A 21,478-nucleotide genomic window follows, 5' to 3' on the forward strand; every position below is an offset into this window, starting at 1 on the left:
GGACGTAATGAGAGCAGCGTTCCGAGCAAAGTTGGTAATCCATTACTCAAGTATTATTGCGCAAAGAAGCAAAAAAAAAAAACACGGACTTAAGAGAAGAGAGTTACGTTTTTTGCGCTTGGTGCGTCTTTTCTTACATCCGTGTCCTTTTTTTTTTTGCGCAATAATACTCGACTGATGGACGTTCCTGCCTTTCTTCCTCTCTATATCACCTCTTCCTCCTTCGCCTCTGCCATCACGATTGACATCTGTTCTCACGAACAGTTGTCGCGTACCAACATCACGGGCTGGTTTGACAAGAATACGGCAACGACGCGATACCGAAGATATTGCTAAGGAATAAGCAGCAGGCCACTGACATTTATTTCTTAAAAACAAAAACAAAAACGTCGGGAGGTATGTAGCGAATGAACAAGGATTTTCACAAAGCTGGCTGCTGTCACTATAGCAGTGCCTTCTGTATCAAGTCGGTGCCTTGCTCTTACGAACCGTTCTTGTGTATACGTACTGCTTTGTGAATGCGGCCCGAGGAGCCCGTGCTCACAAAAATTCTCTTACGTAAGAACATTTCCACGTAGACTGGCATTCGGGCAACTGTCACTAACGATGCCGACCGGTCTCGTGGGAAAGAGAGAGATGCTGAGTTTAACGATTAGCTCTAATGATTGGCCACGGCCATTCGCGGATGTCGCTTGCGTAAAAGAAAGCTTCGTGAATACGGTCCAAAGGCACATATTCAGAAAGCTTTTCGTACGATATTGTGGTTTGTAAAAACAGGCGCCATGTAATCGTGATAACAACACAGTGACGTCTGCCGGGCAACTGAACTTCGTCGAATCAAGACCTTGATTGGGCACCTGATGTATAGCGTACACGCGGGCGAAGAGAGTTATACGTAAACATTCTGCACGCGGAGCTGTTCGCGAAGGCTTTCTTTACTAATAATGAATTACTAAGACGTTCCATTTTCGCTGTTCACATTTATCTCGGGTGCTGTTCCTGACATGCGCACCTTGGGAACGCCGGGTGAGTGAGTGAGTGAGTGACGAAACTTTGTTCTGAACACCTGCAGAACGGTTAGCCTTCCCCTGTTAGGGAGGCGTTACCGTGACGCGGCCATGACGTCTTCGCGGCGTGTGGCGCCTCTACTTCGGCCGCGGCCGCACTATTCCCTTTGGTCGACCGCGCCTGCCCCTCCTTTGGGGTGGCAGCCTCCCTCCGGTTTCGCTCGGTCGTTGCCTTTCGAGGGCCGCCGAGATCTGCTGGACGGCCTGGGTTTGAACATCTTGGTCATAGCATCTCGTTGCGGCCTCGAGCCCCGGCGGGATCGTTGTTAATGTTGCAGCTTCATGCGGATTCTTAGCGCAGTCCCAAAGGATGTGAGCTGCAGTGGCTCTTTCCTTTCGGCACACACAACACAGATCACTTTCATAAACACTTGGACACACGTGCCTCATCAGCACCGGGGTGAATAACGACCCCGTTTGAAGTTGTCGGTATAAAACCGCCTCCTTACGGGTCAAGCCCGGATGAGGTGGCGGCATAGTCCTTCGCTCTAGTCGGTACCATTTCACAATTTCATTGTACGAAGTCATTTTGTCCTTGGTTTCCCACCACCACGACGGGTCGGCTGTAGTAGCAGCGGCACGGTTGGTTAGTCCTCGCGCCGCCGCGTTCGCCGTCTCGTTGTGGTTAGCGTTGCCGCGATCCGACACATCACTGCCCATGTGGGCCGGGAACCACTTTATCACCACACACCGACTTTCACTCGCGAGATCGACCACACGCAGCACACGCGCGGCTTCACCACACACCCTTGCTCTGGCGTAATTTTTCACTGCCGTCCTAGAATCACAGAGCACAGTCGTGCACTCGGGGTCGGCGATGGCCAAAGCAATGGCCACCTCCTCGGCTTGATGCGCCCCTCGAGTCCGCACGCTCGCCGCTGTTCTAGTTGCACCGGTCGATGCCCCGACGACTGCAGCGGCGAATGCCTTTCTGTCATGGGGATACTCTGCTGCGTCCACAAACACGGCACCCCTGTCTTTGGCATGGAGATCGATGAGCGCCTTGGCCCTCGCCGCCCGCCGCTCTTTGTGGAACTCAGGGTTCATATTTCTTGGCACCGGACATACCCGTAGCCGTCTACTAATTGCGTCCGGTACAGGCACCTCTGTATTTTCGGGTCCCATTTCCTTTGGTCCCAGGCCTAGGTCACGCAGCACTTGTCTGCCCGTTCTTGTTTCTGATAGCCGCGCGAGCTGAGCGGTCCTCTGCGCCTCGGCGATTTCCTCCAGGGTGTTATGCACTCCCAAGGCCAGGAACTTGTCGGTGCTTGTGCAGTCGAGAAGTCCGAGTGCAGCCTTGTACGCTTTGCGTATGAGCGCATTGATCTTATTGCGCTCGCACTGCCTCCAGTTGTGGAAAGCAGCAACGTATCTAATGTGGCTTATAGCGAAGGATTCCACTAGCCGGGTGAGGCTTTCTTCCTTCATGCCTGCTGTTCTGTGCGACACCCTCTTAATGAGGCGGATGGCCGTGGTGACTTTGGCCGCTAGACGGTTGACCGTCTCGCCGTTGACTCGTTTGCGCTCAATCAGCATCCCCAGCACTCGGATCTTCTCGACAGCCGGGATCATGTGACCACCCCTCGTCTTGATCTTTATTGTGTCTTGCTCCCTCGCAGGCTCGTTGCCTTTCGTCTTCCTAGCTGTCCTTTTCGGAGGAACCACCAACAGCTCAGACTTGCTTGGGGAGCAGACGAGCCCAGACCCGTCCAGCTGCTCCTCGATAGCGTCAACCGCCTCTTGCAATGTATTCTCGATGTGTCCGTCGCTTCCTCCTGGGACCCAGAGCGTTATGTCGTCGGCATATATGGTGTGTCGGACCCGCGCGACTCGTGAGAGGCGCTCGGCCACCCCTATCATTACAAGGTTGAAAAGCAATGGCGAGATGACTGAGCCCTGGGGGGTCCCGACACTGCCGAGCTTCTTCTTTTGGAGCTGCAGGTCACCGGCGATTATTTCAGTAGTCCGCTCCGTCAAAAAATCCTTGATGTACGCATAAGTTCTCTTGCCCATGTTTAGCCGTGACACCTGGGCCAGAATCGCAGAGTGTCTTACTTTGTCAAAAGCGCTCTGCAGGTCCAAACCCAAGATGGCTCGCTTGTCTTTCGTGTTGGTAGTGTCATCGAGGATGTCATTTTTCAGTTGTATCATGGCGTCCTGAGTTCCGAGCTTGTTTCGGAACCCGATGATGGTGTTTGGGTAGAGCCCCGAATCTTCCAGGTACCTCTGCCACCTGTTCATGAGTACATGCTCCAGCGCTTTGCCCACACAGGACGTAAGCGAGATCGGCCGGAGGTTCTCAATGTTGGGTGGCTTGCCCTGCTTGGGAATCAAGATGGTCTTGGCTGCTTTCCACTGCCGAGGTAATGATCCGGCTCGCCAGCAAGTGTTGAAGTATGCCGTGAGGTTCTCTATCGCCGCTTCGTTAAGATTTTTCAGCGCTCTGTTCGTAACGCGGTCGGGACCAGCGGCGGAGTTGCTGTTGAGATCGTGCAGGGCAACCCGTACTTCCCATACTTCAATGTCTCGATCTAGCCACTCGTTTGCTTCGCCTAGGTAGTCCGGGTGCGTGTCTGTGGGAGTGACCGGGAGGTACTTGTCGTCGAGGCGTTTCTTCACTTCGTCTTCCCCGTGCTCGGTCAGCGCCCTGTGGATTATCTTGGCCAAGTTGTGGTGCTGGTGAGACTTGGTCGTGGTCGCATCCAAAAGATGCCTCAGCATACTCCACGTCTTGCCGCAGTGCATCTGGCCGTCCGCTGCGTTACAAACCTCATTCCATTGCTGTGTGCATAGCACTCGGCTGTGGGACTCGATCTCGCGGTTGAGTTCGGCGACCTTCTTGCGTAGCTTTCTGTTTGTCCTCTGCGTCTTCCACCTTGACAGGATGGACTGCTTGGCTTCGATGAGGTGGGCGAGGCGGCTGTCGACCCTGTGGACACGCTCGTCCGTCTCGACTTCCTTGGTGGCCTTTTCTACCTTGTTTACAATCTCGGTGGACCACTTCTCAATGTCCGTAATTTCGGTTTGCTCCTCGGGTAACAATCCTCGAAACACGTCCCAGTCAGTAATTCTATGTTTCCGAAGGCTTCTGCCAACTTCGTCGGTACCACCGAGCGGGACAGCGACCTCCACAATGTAATGGTCACTTCCCAATTCGTGGCCCGTGTTGCGCCATTCGAAGTCCGCCATACCACCGCCATTACTCCTGACGAAAGTGAGATCGGGCGTTGTGTCTCGGGTGATCGAGTTGCCGATTCTTGTAGGGTATGCTGGGTCGGTAATTAGATTTAGTCCCAAGTCGGTAGCTTCTTGCATTAGGTCCCTGCCCTTTGCCAATGTTTTGGGGTAACCCCAGGCTTGATTCGGCGCGTTGAAGTCCCCGCAGATTACCAGCGTGTTGTCGGGCCCCGCGACGTTGCACGCTTTGTGTAACAGTGCTTTGAATTTCTGTTTTCCGTGTGAGGGGCTACTGTACACGTTTACCAGAAAAGAGCTTTCCTTCTGCTTTTTCCCGGTAACCACCTCTACCATGGTGTGCTCGATTGGGCTTTTGCTCAATATCTCGTGCTCGACGTACGTGATGCCTTTCCTCACCAAGGTGCAAACTCCCCTGCCGCCACTGCCGGCCGCGGTCCGGAAGCTTGGTGGGCTGGCGAGGGACCGGTAACCTGAGAGCTTTACTTCCTCAATGAGGGTCTCTTGCAACATGATAATATCTGGCTTTCTTGATACTTGTTCTAAGTGTTGCTGAAGTGCAGCCTTTTTCCCAGCAAAACCGTTGCAATTCCAATGCCAGACCAGGAGGCCTTTCACTGCTGTTGTGGTTGCGGTGGTTGATGTCCTATCCATGTTTGCTGAAAGTTAGCCATTTGCGTTGCCAAATTCTGTACTGTCGTCGTTAATTGCTGGCACGTCTGTTCAATTGCTATGAAACGGTCGGTAATTGTCTTGGTGAATGTCGTGCGAATATACTCTTCAAAGTGGGTGAGCCTATCTTCAAGGTTGTCTACCCTATCGCTGAGTCTCCGCTCTTTAAGATTTTCAATTGCTCTTCTCTTGGGTGCCGGACCTGCCGAGGCCGCGTTCTCTGTCCTCGGGTTCACCGCTACTTCGGGTTCATCCTCGGTCATTGCCATCTGCTGTGGTTGTGGCGATAAAGGCTGTGCGTGCTGCTGTTGTAGCTGGACCGTCATCATTCTCTTGATCTCTGCCATTTCCTTGCTGAGCTTATTGACTGTCGCCTCTAGTTCAGTGTTCTTCTTCCGCAACGCCTCGTTTGCTTCTCTTAGCGCCTTCATTGCCTCACTTTCGTCTTTAAATTTCCCTCCACCACCTGGAAATGGCGGTGACTGCTGCTGCTGTCGCTGCTGCTGCTGCTGTTGCTGCTGCTCTTTCTTGGCTACCCCCGACTTTACTACGTCTGCCCAGGCTACTCTGTCTTTGGATTGGGATCGGTGGTGGCGGCTCATGCTTCGGTTTTGACTTTCGCTGTTGTTCCCGCGCGAGCGTGACTCGTGGCGACCAGCTGTGCCGCTCACTCCTGCTGACGTCATCAACGATGGAAACTCTCCGGATGCTAGTTGTTGCTGTACGCGCTCTTCCGCCATCTTGCGCTCCCACTGCCTTTTCGTTACTACGTAGGGAGTTTTGTATTTGTTCTTGCATTCTCTATCGGCCGTTGGGTGTTGTCCCCCACATAGTTTGCATTTAGGCGTACACTCGTGGCCATCGACAGGGTTATTGGCCCCACAATCGAAGCACACTTTCATATGGGGGTTAGGACAAACGTCTCTTCTGTGGCCTATTTTGCCGCACTGTTTGCAGACATCGAAATGCTTGCGGTACAGACTGCACCTCGTTAACACAGGGCCATAACATACATAATTTGGAACCTTTTGGCCTTCAAAAGCTACAATTACGGTAGTCGTATTGCCAATTCTTTGCGCCCCTCTTGCTAATGGATTTCTTGAGTTAACAACGTTCCGGTCAATATCCGCCGGAGTATCTTCAATGGGAATGCCTCGAATGATCCCCTTGACCGTGCCATATGGTGTGGTTTGGTACGCGCCTACCTCGTGTATCTTGTCCCCGATTCGGATGGCCTGAATCTTGGCATAGGTCAAAGCACGCCCCTTATCGGGGGTACTCACCACCATGATATTCTGGTGTAGGTTGGGGCAGAAGGTATCCGCCGCACCGTCTTCTCTCGAAACCCTCGCCGCAGCCATGATGGCCGAGGCAACGATCCCAGTCTGCGTTCTTGCGATGTTTAGGCCTCCCCGCGGCCTCACGATCACTTTGGTGTCCTCTCTCGGCAGCACGTCTGGCATTCTCGCTGCCCTTGTTGTCGTTGCGATCACTTTTCTGTTGACGTGGTCTCTTGTTTTAGGCCTCGACTGGCGAGCGGCGGAGCCCTCGCTCGCCGGGGCTGTTATACGCTGGCCCACTTGCCACCAGCCGATCCCAGTGTGGAACTCCTCAGGAGAAATCTCTTGCCCTTGCACCTCGACGGACATCTGGCCGGAGCCAGGGCTCGATGTCGTCGGAGACGTGGCCGTCTCCATCTCGGACGCCATGTCGTATGGTTCCACGCCGGGGTCAGGCCCAATCCCGGCGGCCACGAAGCAAGCCTAGGCTTAGCACACCACCGCACCGACGACGGCGAACAAGTTCCAGAAAACGGCGAAAAACTTGCCTTACGTTGAAAGTTGGGTATCGGGCGATTCCTAGCGCCTTCACAAATACACTGGTAACAACGAAACTACGATTTGAGTCAAAAGACACTGTCAAATCGGTCATCGAAGACGGAGCCAGTGCCAGCGTTCAACTAGAGAATCACTTCGTCGTCTTCGTCCGGGTAATGTTGGTTGCCTGGCAAGTCCATAGCCGGCGTGGTGCGTCCATCAGCTCATCACTCTAATGACAAAAGGAACAAGAGCCGGTCGGTTGAATTGGTTGATCAGGGTCATTTTGGTGTCCCTAACCTTTCCGCGATGCGACACGTTAGTGCGACATTCAAATGAACCTCCTATTTCATGCACAAGCCAATGTAGAGATGACAACTGAGCACCTCAGATTTAATGCGCGTGTCTGGAGATGAAGGAGGATTCGGCAGGCTTAGAGTCTGTTACGTTTCGCCTACGACGCGCGGTAAAGCCAGCGCGGATGCAACGTACGCCGGAGCTTCGTTCCAAGCGGCGGACATTTTGGCCCGTTCGGAGCGGCCGCGAGCGCGCCCCGGCATGTTCAGTGCCACGTGTCTTTGTGTGTGCGTGTGTGTGTGTGTGCCCACGCTTGTCAAAGCGCGGCAGCCGGGGAGAGGAGCTCCCCCAGTGTGAAGCGAGGAGGTCTGTCCGGCGCCGGCCCGGCTGATGCGTCACCTCCTTGTCCCAACGTGTCTATCAGTCCGTCCGTCGCCGCTGTCACGTGGTGTCGTCCCATGACCTTCCCTCTTGCTCTCAGCTCCGAGAGTATAAGAGCAGCTGCCCCCGGACGCCAGGAGAGAGGCTCCGATTTCTTCTGTTGAGTAACGTGCTCTCCCGTCTCTCTACTTCGGTCGACCTGACCGCCCGCTCTTTGCGATGCTAGAATAAACAAGTTGTTCTGTTAGCAGTCGCCTCATGCTTTGCTGGGACCTTCGGATGCTTCCAGTGTGCCCCAGGCCGCCAGGCCAACGCTACCCTTGGGGCTTGCGACCCAGTTGCAATAACGGGCGTCAGCACTGAGGTTCCAACAGCTGGTGGCCGCGCTGAGATTCCAACAGCCGGTGCCATCGGTGAGGTTCAAACAAGGCGTAGTCTGGGTTCGTCAGTAACGAAAGAACAAGCAGCAACCAATGGGGTAATGAGTTAATGAATTTGAAAGAATATTTTGCCAGTCTAAACTGATTTAATGAATTTCGCTAGTGTCTTTAAATTTAACCCTGCAATGCTCAACGTATTGCGCATGGTACTGCGTTGAGTCGTAACCTATATAGTAGCATTTTTAATGCGGTGCAGCAAGCTGTAATTTGTTGGTAGCTCAGCAAACCAATTATTAATCAATATTTTCATGCCCTAATTCAGTTCTAACTCAAACACCATTTTAATGTTGCGATTTTATTCACCTCCACAAAAAGAAGGGAGGAAGTTATCGTACTTTTCTGTTACTTTCTATGTTGTGGAACTGCGTCCAGACATCACCCGTAGGGTTAAACGACTGCAGAGCTTTCACTCTTGAGGCTCTACGCTTTCCTCATATGTTGCACCCGACGCCCCAAGCGCCGTCGTGGTGTATGCGCCAGATACGCGCGAACTTGGTTGGTGCTTTCGAGACCCGCCTGGAGCCAAATACCCGATTGGACGATCGAGCGGACGCACGTTGTGGCCGTCGGTGGCAGTTCTCGGGGGACCGGGCGTCGCGAAAACCGCTTCGCTATCTATTTCCGTGAAGAGGAGAGGAGGGGGTGCCTCGTTGATACTCGGCCGTGTCTGCACGCCACACGTAGTACACATACCGCCGAGTCGACAGCAGGACGCGCTCTGTACCGAGAGTGTGGGGCTGCCGCAGGTGTCGTACAAACGCCGGCGCGTATTTTCGAACTCTCTCTCTCTCGTTTAGTTATTTTATTTCTGCGTGGACTTTTGTTTAGGTTCTCGTTGATAAAGAGGGAAAAAATGTGTTTTCAATGCGAAGCACGTCTTCGCGGCAACCATCGCGCAGCCTTGCGTGCTCATCGCGTGCTCTGCTGCTCGCCACGGACGAGTTTAATTTGCTGCCTGGGTTCCGTTCCGTCTACTTACCCGGACGCGCCAGGAGAAGCTCCGTTTCCGGATCCGCGAGTCTGTGTTTTTGCGCTGTCAGCTTGGAGACCGGGTGGAAAAAGAACTGGCTTAGTTATCTTCCGGCGTCTAATTTACGTCCATCCGTTTGCGTGTGGCCAACCAATGCTTTACAAAGCGCCGTCGTCGTCATTCGGATGCGTAGAAACGGAAGAGTATGGCCCGATAATCTGAAGCTGCGAAGAGGCCACTGAACCACCCGTTTTGATGGTGGCCCCGATTTAACTTGCCAGAGATGGTGTCTCTCAGGTGCATATCAACCTTCTGTGTCCTCAAGTCTTGATTTTGCGTCTAAAGGCCCAAATTGTTGTTTACAGTGTAAGCTAGGCAGTAAATGTACGAAAAAAAAACTTTATGAGGGAAATAAATAAAAAAAAATCAATCTTTGTACGAGAGAACATCGGCGCCATTTCTGTTGGAGTGAAAGAGTGAATCCGACGGAGGATCCCTGCCTTCTCAACAGGAAATTATTCCCTATGAGTAAAAACTCTCGCAATATGACCCCTCAGCATTTCGACGTTTTGCAGGGCAATCTAATCGCTCCCGTAAAGTTACTTTGGGTCATATTATGTAAGGCTTTCTTCCCGCAGATTCTAGAAGTTTTCTTAGTACCCATCGGAACGAGCGACCGATACTGATGGTGACGTCTGGGCGTATTGGCGTGGCGTCGTGCGAGCATGCAGATGACGAAGGGCAAAAGGAATGAAAAATGAATAGAATCGTTACGTAATCTGTCTTACTGCTACGCTTCATTTTGCGTATATCACAAAAGCGTTGGTATGCCATTTTTTTTTCTCGCAACAACGGGGATCGAAAGCGTTAAGAGGATTGAATAATAGCTGCTGTCTGTTAATAAAGGAAATGCTTTAAACTGAACTTTTCGTAGAGGCACTAAAGACTGTTCTATTGTTTTATGATGAGCTGTAAAGTCGTTTCTATCCAAAGCTGTCATCTTTCACTTCCAACTTTTCCACCTCTCCCTGCAGAGTGGGCTTGATTACCACTGCCGCCAATCATTCTTTACTTTGTCCCGGGGCTGTGTGGGCGCACAGGCGGAAAAATGCACCGCTGAAAGAGGACGTATAGCATGCCGATGATATAGGCGTAAAACCGATGAGGAGAGTCACTAAACCAGCATTGTAATGCTGGTGCAGCGCGGTAATTTACTGGCGCAAACTGCTGACCCCGCAAAGCCCGTATACCAATCCACACTAAAGAAAATTTATACTTGTTCACCTTTAGTTCTGATCATGGAGAGTACATTCGCACGCACACGCAAAAACTAATAAGAAAACAAGTGTATTTAATTAGCATTTATTGATAGTAACTCATTTGTTTATTTATTAATAATTAGTAATTGGTTTGTTGAGACGTGCACCACGGAAACTTCCGTTGAGCGCATCAAAAAGGCTTATACATGGTTTCACATCAAGTTTCCAAGGCTTCGATCAGCATGTTGAGGTACGAAACTCAACGTATCAAAAATAACACTTTGGACATTGGGTGGTTAAACGACCATATAGCTTGGGAGCTGACGTCACAGAGATGGGGAACGTCGAGGCACGGTAAAACCATGTCCGCGCTAACTTCGTGTCACAACATAACGCTTCTCCCTATCTACGCCCACTCTGCGCATTACGAGATCCCACATAGATCTCGGTTGCAGTCCGAGCCGTTCATCTTACCTGATGCGCGACTGTGTATTTTGCACGCATCGCATGGGTCGCGTAGGGATGGGCGTTGTGACACTTCCAGTGGCAGTTGCCAGACTGATCTTTGCTTTCCCTTTCCTCTCGTTCAAGTGTTTGTTTTCACAACAAATTGTATATATTTTACTAATGCGACGCTAAGCCAAAAAAAAAACGAAAAAAGAAAAGGCATGAAACGTCGAAAAAGGACAGCGACAGGAACAAAGCGAGAATGTGCGATAACAAAAAGGAACATCGACGCGGGAGAAGGAGACCCGAAACGGCCCACGTCGTTTCGCGCGTGAGTTACAGACGAGCCGCCGCTGCGGGCTTTCCTGAAGAGATATGTGACCGCACACCGGCTAACGCCGCTACCGTCCCAGTGGACACAGGCCTTTCTGGACCAACGCCCTTTAAACGCCCTACGCGTGGCACAGCGTGCGTGTCGGAAGTCAGCAGTAGCCGCAACACCGCCCCCGCAAGTTCGCCGTTAGCGGAGACCGTTAGAGCTATAGTGTGAGGACCACGTCTTGCCGAGGGTGTTGACGCACACACTGCCGATGTGACTCCAACTCGAAGGACCCCCACTTCCCCCGCATAGCACCGCGAATTGACGGGGTCAGATTCTAAGAACGGTACCTGTTGAGCGTGCTTCGGTTAATTTTCGCGGCGTCTATAGCAGGTATCATCATCATCATCATCATCATCATCGTCAACCTTATATCATCATGAGGTTTCGCTACTCTCATTCCTTCAGGACGTTGGCCTTGACGAAAAGATGAAGATATTTTCGCTCTCACCGTCTCTCCTCCTCCCTCCCTTTTGTATGTGCTACTATCGCACTATAAGTAAACAAGGAGAAAGGAAACAAACGGGCTTCATTTTTGTTAATCACGACCACATAAAGCCAGCAGACACCGAAGCCAAGTAAAGCACAAAGGTAATTAGTTGTGGTGTAAATTGAAGTGTAGGAAATAAGTATTTTCGCGGTTATGTAGACACTGGTGTCACTCTCTGGTGTCAATTAAAAAGAATCGTTTACCTTGCGATGACCTTGGCGCATAAACACTGAAAGCTACGTGATTGGCTGCACGTAACCGTTATCTCGCACAGTACCATCAGAAGTATCAGCCTCTCGCTGGCCGCTGCTTTAACGGCATGAGAAAGTGTTGAAATGGTACTCCGTTCGTGAGCTTGTTCGCCACACTCTCAACTCGACTACAGGCTCACATAGTGATAATAATGAGCCTACATTATCTACGAGTGCTCCGTTCCTCACTTTCACCTGATAAAGACACATTGAGACATTGAGTAGGGCACTCGAGAAGTTCCAAGTGCTCCACTCAAGCAGCAGTATCAGAGGAGTAACGGCTGAGTGCAAAAGGACATGAGAGCTAGGTGCCCTATTGGACGTACAGGTTGCTGCGGCGCTCAACTAAACCTCGTTATCCTTGTGAATTTTCCACTGAAATCGCTCTTCCTCGATCGCTTTCACTACAATGACAGCAGTAAGCCCGCGAAACAGTTTTGAAGTGTGGTCGATATGTAAAAAATCTGCGTACGCAGACCACATCCAAAATGCCTATACCAGGAAAAATCCCCTGCGTTTGCAGCACTGATGAAAATCCAAGCACTATTGACAACAAATTGTCGAACGTGCGGAAAGTCCGAGGTTATTTGCACATTTTGTTTCGATATTATCAACCTGCGGCCGGGCTATTATTTCCAGTTTTCTGATCAGCCTTGTCTTTCGACTACGCTAGGTTTCTTTCTTTCTTTTCCATCAGTACGCGCTGAAAAAAAAAGAAATGCTGTGCTTAAAAGCGTTTGAAGCCAGCATCTGTCTCTTGTGTCTGTATTCTAGCATCGTACTTGGATCCCGTTGCAGCACAACTACATACGAGAGCGACGGAAGGAGTGTGGGGCGTCTACTAAATATACTCTGCCTGAATGCAGACGGGGGATTGATGACTGGCTCTTCCCATGTCACCGATCCTGAGTGTCCCTCATGCCCTATGTGCCCTATGTGCCTTATGTGCCATTGGCGCCACTGGCGCCACTAGATATGTGTCACTGGGTTTTAGTTTGCTTTCAATCTTTTAGCTTGTCATTGCGAACGTTGTCTTACATATTCAAAAATATAAACGCTACATCTTATAATATATTCATAACCGTTCACTTCGCTACGCAACAGTGAAATATTCATATAACCATTCTCGGCAAATCATGCATGTTTTGCGTTACGTAGAAATGTGAACTACAGTTCAGTCTACCTTTTCTCATTCTTTCAACTGTCGTTTAGGAGAGCGCGCGCGCCATCGGTTCATAGTTGGGAAGTGCCACGAGCGAATCATGAGCTGAGTGGGATCGCGGTTGAAGTTATCACGTGCAAGTTGGCTCCATAGAAGAATTCGCGGGAGTTAGTTCCAAAGGAGAATTTGTTCTTCCAAAGAAGAGTAATTACATTACATTATGGCGAAATGCGTACTAACTGAACACGAAGCAGGAATACATGCCGCTGTTGTGTTTTATATACGGATCACGAATGGGCGTGCAGGGAACACGAAATGTGTGACGAAGGCCCAGCGTGGTATAAAAAAAAATTATGGGGTTTTACGTGCCAAAACCACTTTCTGATTATGAGGCACGCCGTAGTGGAGGACTCCGGAAATTTCGACCACCTGGGGTTCTTTAACGTGCACCTAAATCTAAGTACACGGGTGTTTTCGCATTTCGCCCCCATCGAAATGCGGCTGCCGTGGCCGGGATTCGATCCCGCGACCTCGTGCTCAGCAGCCTAACACCATAGCCACTGAGCAACCACGGCGGGTCCAGCGTGGTATGCCATCTATATATTCGCCTTCGAATTTCCAGCGTTGCTCTTTCAAATGAATCTAAACTGGCTGCGTCGTGCGGACCGCCTCTTGGGCGGCGTCCTTTTATCGTCAAGGATCTCTCGCGTGACGCGATCGATCATCTTCGCGCGTAATCCTATTACGTGGCCGTTAAGCTTCTTTATTCGCCCACCCACGCCTTACGTGTGCACTTCGAGATTATTATTAGCCACGACGCTGTGTAAATCCTTCACGAGCTGCTCTTTTATGGATTGTCCCTGTCATCTCCGAGTTGTCCAATTCCATCAGTTTGGATTACTTCTAGTGCGTTGTTACCTCGAACTAAATAGGAGGAAAAAAGCTGCACACGGTTGTTATTCAAAATGTGAACGGCTAACTCCCATGATAGCATTGGTCGAAAGCGCACTTAAGGAAGGGGCAATCTTGTGCATAGGCAGGCCGGGTGCTGCATTCCACCGATCTGAGGACTATAACATCCGCTTGCTGCGTGCATCGAAAACATGGGGCGAGAACGGATCCGAAACTTATCCATCAGAAGGCTCTGTTACTCTATAGCCGCTTATTGTTTGCTTTTGTGCGATACATGCGAAGGGAAATGAATATGTAATGGCGCGATCACCCGAGAATGCTTAGAAGCACCCAAAAGGATAGCTGGCGCCGAGAGAGAGAGAGAGAGAGAGAGAGAGAGAGGGGAAGTAAGCACACATGTTGAAAAAGTTCAAATAATTTTTTTCTTAATGTTGTCACGTATATGCACGCATGTCAACTCTCACAAATTAATTGAGTGATTGAAAAGCGCATGTCCCAAAGCTATGATTTCAAGGCGAGCAGCCCGTAGTAGTGAGAACCACATTAGTGAGCCAACGCTTTTCTGCAGTTTCACGATTGCGGATTGTTAAAGATGTTGTTCACGTGGAATCGCTCTCTCATTCGCAAACTATCCCCATGCCAGCGCAGTCTTGTTTTATTTTTCCCATAGTTTCTTTTAGTAACGACAGTACCAGCTTATTTCGCATTTACAGTAATTCATTGGTTCTCGTGTAACCCTTTGCTAGATTTTCTCTCTGTCTCTTCATTCTTCTTTCAATGGAAGTTTTCTTACGTGCCTCGTATTCACTGACCCACTCAAGTGCAAGTCATCTATGCCAGACCTTATAGTTGCAGCAATGTGAACCAAAATAAACATGAAGAAGAGAGAACTTGTAGGGAATCTTTTAGGCTTGTGTTTGCAGCTTCCAAACAAAAAGAGGTTCGAGAGACATCAGTACGCCTTCACTTTTAGCATTTCTTCCTTGTTTGCCACGCATAAAAAGCTTCAGTCTTATCTTTCTATCAGAAATAAACAGCACAAATGATGACACGAAGTTCAGAAAAGCTGATTTCATTAAACTATTCCTGCGTTTGCTTGAGCAAATGTCATTACATGAGCAAGCTTCAGAGGTCGATGTAACGTAGTCTCAACGAAGCGTCCAAAATGAGCCGTTAGGATCTTCTGGGAAGTTCACGGTTATACGCCTTTGAATGATCCGCAACTTTAGGAGGGGGGAAAAGAGAAAAGCAGAAGGCAGGGAGGTTAACCAGAATAACGTCTTAGAGTTCGTGTAGATGTGAAGCTGAACCTTAATTCAGTGTTCTCTAGGGTACGCTTATATGATGATGCTCTTCGTTTGTCACATGCTCAGAGGCTACACGTGGGCATCGTACTGTTTTCGTTATTGTGGAGCACTCTGACAGTGAAATTGCATAAGTAGGGTCTTACTTTGTTGTTTACTTTAAAGTTTCCTATTATGCAATGTAATCGCATTTAAGTTATGTGTGGAGATCTTTCTTTCCTTCCTTCCTTCCTTCCTTCCTTCCTTCCTTCCTTCCTTCCTTCCTTCCTTCCTTCCTTCCTTCCTTCCTTCCTTCCTTCCTTCTTTCTTTCTTTCTTTCTTTCTTTCTTTCTTTCTTTCTTTCTTTCTTTCTTTCTTTCTTTCTTTCTTTCTTTCTTTCTTTCCGTTTATTAAAGAAATGTGGGTCGTTGTCAAGTATTTACTGAGCAGTGGGCTTTTCTTTACGTGAGGGCCTATAACTTGTTTCCTACCTTTAAGTTTCCCGTTGCTTACATTGAAGACAATATTGAGCATTTGGGCAGGTGAAATTCTGAACTTTCTTTTTCGGAGTGAAACCAAACAACTTTGTCTAACACAGGAGTTTGCGTTGCTTGACATTATTTCCTGGTGATAATGCCGGCAAAGTTTTACAGGCTGAATATAAACCCATAGAGCTCTCTCTGAAAAATAGGGTGGCTGTTTGAAGCAGGGTCTATCAGGTAATAACGAAAGAGGAAGGTAGCTGGTTCTTCAGCTTCATCTGACCAGCAGTCATAAACGACCTTTGGCGACGTTTTTCAAAATCGGTGATGTGTGCGAGGTTCTACAACAGTGCATGGTGAGGGGGAGAGAGAGAAAGCAAGGACAGGAAAGGTAGGGAGGTCAACCAGAAGAGTATCCGGTTTGCTACCCTACACTGGGGGGGAAAGGGGAATAGAAAGAAGAAGAAAGGGAGAGAGTAAGCACAGAGTACGTGTGGGAGGGACACTATGCACAGGGACACTATAAACGGTCTCTTAAACCGGTGTACCTCAAGTATTGCAGTAATGCACGATTCGCTTTTCGTGCCAGTGACGGGTGTGGCCACGGTCCGAGTATCTTCGACTCGGTGAAAGGTCGTGAGTCTAGTTGGTGTAAAGTTTCCTGCAGAGAGAGGCGTTGCACATCGTAGTGGGGGCAAGTACACAATAGGTGCTCGATGGTCTCCTCGCACCCACAGTAATCGCACATCGGGCTCTCGGTCATTCCCAAACGAAAGGAATATGAGTTTGTGAATGCTACTCCCAGCCACAAGCGGTACAGCAAGGTTGCTTCACCGCGGGAAAGGCTAGATGGCACTTGTAGCCGTAGCATGGGGTCCAGTTTATATAATCGGCAGTTGAAGGCACCTGAACTCCAGAGATCTTGCGACTTTTTGCGTGCATGTAGGCGAAGTTCCCTGGCAGCGTCAGACCTCGCCAAAGGTATGGAACGCGTCTGGGTATCTTCGTGGGCAGACCGGGCAGCCTTGTCTGCTAGGTTGTTGCCGACAATGCCACAGTGTGCAGGAATCCATTGAAATGTAATGGTGTGCCCTCTTTCCAGAGCATGGTGGTGTACTTCCCTGATGTCAGATATCATCTGCTCGTATACTCTGTGACGTAATGCAGACTTGATGCTGTGAAGCGCTGCCTTAGAATCACAAAATACGACCCATTTCTCCATGGGCTCTTCGGTGACGTACATCATAGCGGCATGGAGAGCTGCAAGTTCTGCCGATGTCGATGTAGTCGTGTGCGACAATTTGAATTTAACTGTAACCTTCTTGGCTGGAACGACGAATGCGGCAGTTGAGCTGGCACGTGAGGTCGAACCATCGGTATATATATGTATGCGGTCATGATACTTCTGGTGTAGTAATAGGAGCGTAAGTTGCTTCAGAGCCAGCGATGGATGATTGGACTTTTTTGTAATTCCAGGAATATCAAAATTCACTTGAGGCTGTCGTAGGCACCACAGGGGAGATGAAGGCTTTGTCGCCGGTGTAAAAGATGACGGTATGCACTCTTGATGAGCGCTAATCACTCGTGAAAAGGTCGCTCGAGGTCTTTCGGCTGGTAGGGAGGTCAAATGATGGTCGGGGATCCTTGACAGATGGCGAATGTGCGCTCTGAGAGAGTCGACAACTACGTGTGTCTGGATCATATGGTCCCCAGCGATGGCAATTGTTGCTGCCGTTGACGTGCACCGAGGCAGCCCTAAACACGTGCGTAGGGCTTGACCTTGTATGCTCTCCAAGGCGCGAAAGTTCGTCTTGCATGCATTTGACAACACTGGTAGACTGTAACGTAGGAGTCCGAGAAACAGTACCCTGTAGAGCTGCATCATAGAACGGACTGGTGTACCCCAGTTTTTGCCGCAGAGAAATTTAAAGACGTGAGCAATGGCAACCAATTTCTTCTTTAGATAGACGCAGTGAGGGCTCCACGAGAGGTTGCGGTCAATGATTACACCCAGAAAGCGATGTGTCTTAGAATAGGATACCGCTTGACCATTAATTGAAACAGGATACGATGACATTTGTTTGCGCGTAAAGCCAACCAATGCGCACTTTTCAGTAGACAGGCTGAGGCCTTGTTCTCGTAGATAAGATGTCGTCATGGTTGCCGCCCGCTGGAGCCTGGCTCGAACCTGAGGTCGAGTCACCGCAGAAGCCCAGATGCAAATGTCGTCGGCGTATATTGAGACGTGAACTGACCGCGGTAGGTACTCCGCTAGTCCTACCAAGACGAGGTTGAACAGAATGGGGCTCAACACTCCACCCTGCGGCACACCATGCCTGATGTAATGTCCCGAAGTTGGGCCGTCTTCAGTCTGTAAGAAAAAGCACCTCTCAGTTAAATAGTCCCGAATCCATTGATACATCCGGCCACCAACTCCAACAGCCTCAAGCGAGTTCAGTATGGCCTCATGGGCGACGTTGTCATATGCTCCTTTAATATCTAGAAAAAGTGCCACTGATAGGCGCTTGAGGCTTTTTTGATTTTGGACCCAGGTTACGAGGTCAATGACGTTGTCGATGGACGAGCGACCTCGACGAAAGCCCGTCATGGCGTCCGGATAGATGTTGAATCGCTCTAGGTACCATTCCAAGCGAGCAAGAATCATTCTTTCCATCAGTTTACCGACGCAGCTCGAAAGCGCAATCGGACGGTATGATGAAAGCTCAAGCGGAGACTTTCCAGGTTTCAGAATGGGGATCAAGCGGCTCGATTTCCATTGTCTAGGAACGGCGCCATTCTGCCAAGACTCATTGTAGTAGCTGAGCAGCTCATCACGTGCGTCATGTCCAAGGTGGCATAGGGCAGCATACGTGATGCCATCAGGTCCTGGTGACGACGAACGCCTGCAGGTCGCCAACGCAGCATCGAGCTCTTCGAGTGAAAAGAGCACGTTCATTTCTGGTACACGTGCCTCAGGGATGTCATTCAATGCTGCGTCAGTAATGGTGGCCGCGGACCCAGCAACCCGTGCACAGAACTCTTCAGCCACTTGAAGTTCCGAGCGGAGTTGGTATAGGGCCAGAGCAGCAAAGGGCTTCCTTTGATGCGGAGATGAGCGAAGTCCCCTAACAGTTCTCCATATGTGCGAGAGCGATTTTCTGGGATCAAGCGACTGACAGAAAGTTTTCCATCGCTTGTCATCCAGTTTATCTATACGACGCTGTACTTTCTTCTGTATGCGTCGTGAAGCCCTCAGATCCAAGACGGACTTCGTGCGCCGATACCTCCTCGCCGCCCGTCGGCGTTCCGCAAGAAGCCTCTCCAGTTCCATATCTAAGTCTGTTCGCCTTGCTGACCTTGTGAGCGAGCAGATGGATGTTTTCAATGTCTCTGCGATTGCACCTTCGATGGTGTGTGAAAGGCCTTCTCGACATGCGTCATCCATATCCTTCTTAAACTTTGTCCAATCAACTGTACGCAAGACAGTAGAGGAGCGTTGCTCAACTCCTCTAATCTTTATGTAGGTTGGAATATGGCCACTTCCATGTGTTTCAATGTCCGTGAACCAGTCGACGCTCGAGGCAAAGCGCCGTGACACCAAAGTTAAGTCCAAGCAGCTACTATAGGTGGTGCCTCGCAAAAACGTAGGGCTGCCGTCATTCACACAGCACAAATCATGGTCGGCAGCAAAGGAGGCGAGACTCCTGCCTTTGGAATCAATTTTAGTGCTTCCCCATAGCTGGTGATGCGCGTTGAAGTCACCTGTGATAACCCAGGGGCCATTGTTCATCAGTAATATTTTCTTGAGCCGTTCGCCGTCAAAGTGACCCGCTGGGGATATATAGGCTCCAATTAGTGTGAATGACACATCTTTCTTTTGGATATTCAGGCAGACATACTGGTTGTCGTCGTGAGGCTCTACCGCGTTAGCGACATATGTAAAGTCCGTGCGGATGTAGATGATTACTTTCGCGCTCGCACCGCATGTGGACGAGACGAAAGATTCGTAGCCGGACAGTCTGAGTGGTGTTGACGTATTTGGCTCGCAAATGACCAGTATGGGAAAGCGATGTGTAAAAATGAATTGGCGAAAGTCTGCTATGCGGGTCCTTAGACCCCTAGCATTCCACTGAAAGATCGACGCACCTTTAACTTCAGTGCGGAAGGGGACTATTGGTCGAGCCATGATACTTAAACGATGCTAGCAAGCACTGGATTTAGTGCATCCAGTATTTGCAGAGCACTTCGAGCTGCTGGGGTTTGCAGCTTGTTCAGTATGATGCGCATTGTATTAATTAGCGATTGCAGCATATCAGCCACCTGCTTGTCTTGGTCGCACAAATCACGGACAGTAGACTTCGGGGGTTGTCCAGCACAATTTTGCTGTGATTCTGTCGGTGGATGCTGTCGTTTCGGTAGAGCCGGCCAAGATTCTGCAGGTGTGGTCTTCTCAGTTGCCTTGTTCTGCGCGGTCCTTTCGACAGTGTCTGGCCCGGGCGGCAGAGGAGGAGGAGGTGTTGTAGGAAGTGGCATGCGCGTCGCAGAGACAACAGCCTTCCTTGAGGGGCGCCGGCGACGGGAACGTCGCTTCCTGACTTTTTCGGCGGCTTCGCGATGAGATGAATGATCTCTCGCCATCTCTTTCAAGATAGCCATTTCCTTCCTAATAAGCGGGCATTTCCTCGAGGAAGCTTCGTGTGACCGTCCGCAGTTCGAACACTTCATCACAGTCGCGCCACATTTATCTGCAGCGTGGGGCTCGGCGCAACGGGGGCATGCTGCCTGATTTTCGCAGACGCTGCTCACGTGTCCCAGTCTCATGCATTTGCGGCACTGAAGAGGTTTCTGAATGAAAGGCCGCACTGCATGTCTGAAGTGTCCCACCTTAACATGCGAGGGTATATATTTACCCTTGAATGCAATCTTCACGCAGCGTGAACTGCCTAGCCGCTTAATATCAACAATGACCTCATCATTGGCTGGCTTGATAAGAATCGGCAAGTCGTTATTAAGGATGGCGACGTCTACGTCGTAGATAACGCCACTGACTACGTCAGATCCCAGAGGGATGTAAGAGCGCACCTGAATGCCATCGATGTCCGTTACGCTGCGTAGAGTGTTCAGAGCAGCCGCATGTTGGACATCAACCGCCAGTAGATTTTTCCGAGTGTTGACTCGAATGTCCAATATTTCATTTGGCACCAGGGCTTCCAGTGACATCGACACAGATTGCCTGTTGAGTAGCTTCATGTTGACGGTGGGAAGCAAGGGCACAAATATGATGGTATTGGCGTCCGGCCTCTGCGTGTGTCTTACTGTTTGCGTGCTTGACGATGAGGACGTCCTGGTGTTTCTTCTCTTCGCTCTGCGGCTCTGCACCAGCTGGAAGTCGTCATCGGAAGTGTCCTCACTGCTGAGAGAGTAGACATGGGTGTCCTCGCTGTCGCTGTCGCTCTGCTGACCGTTCCGCTTCCTGGAGGCGGCCGCCGCTGACGCCGCCGTCGCCGGCAGACGTGCGGGGTCGTCCACTTCCATCACGAGCGAGCAGGGAGCGAGGACCAGCAGATGAACTTAGAATTTCACAGAAATAAACTGGAGCAAGGAAGAACAGCTCTGTGTCAAAAACACTTCGTCGTCGTCTCCCACAGTGAGCAGTGCATGGTGAATGTTTGCTAAACTATATAGAAACCTGCTACACCCGTGGCGCACACACCTGCTCGAACTTATAGCTGTTGTTACTTTCGTCTCCACACAGTGTAAAAAACCAGACGGTTGCCTATAGCCTGGAGTATCATGCTTATAGTTGTTTTTATACATAATTTCGTGAAGTCTAAGTAGGCTAACCAGACGACTGCTACGTTAATTAAATTCTGTTGTTTTGTGTACTAAAAGCATATCGCCTAAAACCACTTCCACTTCGTCCGCAACGAAATGCGGCTGCAGCAACTTCGATTGAATCCCGCGCCCTCGGGCT

The 21,478-nt window shown here is 50.2% G+C and overlaps 2 protein-coding genes across 4 annotated transcripts in view; both read right to left on the bottom strand.

Moving 5' to 3' along the window:
• The window catches only part of LOC139060020 (monocarboxylate transporter 12-like), a 207,265-nt gene that overhangs the window by 116,984 nt on the left and 68,803 nt on the right, over positions 1-21,478 (bottom strand). The window lies entirely within an intron of this gene.
• LOC139060567 (uncharacterized) lies at positions 19,076-21,078 on the bottom strand. Its single transcript, XM_070539712.1, has one exon. The coding sequence runs from the start codon at positions 21,037-21,039 to the stop codon at positions 19,696-19,698; it is 1,344 nt and encodes a 447-aa protein (XP_070395813.1). The 5' UTR covers positions 21,040-21,078; the 3' UTR covers positions 19,076-19,695.

The sequence above is a fragment of the Dermacentor albipictus genome, chromosome 5 (assembly GCF_038994185.2).
Source record: "Dermacentor albipictus isolate Rhodes 1998 colony chromosome 5, USDA_Dalb.pri_finalv2, whole genome shotgun sequence".
Lineage (NCBI taxonomy): Eukaryota > Metazoa > Arthropoda > Arachnida > Ixodida > Ixodidae > Dermacentor > Dermacentor albipictus.

Excerpts from the sequence above, each read along its gene's own strand:
- LOC139060567 (XM_070539712.1), bottom strand. The coding sequence starts at position 21,039 with ATGGAAGTGGACGACCCCGCACGTCTGCCGGCGACGGCGGCGTCAGCG.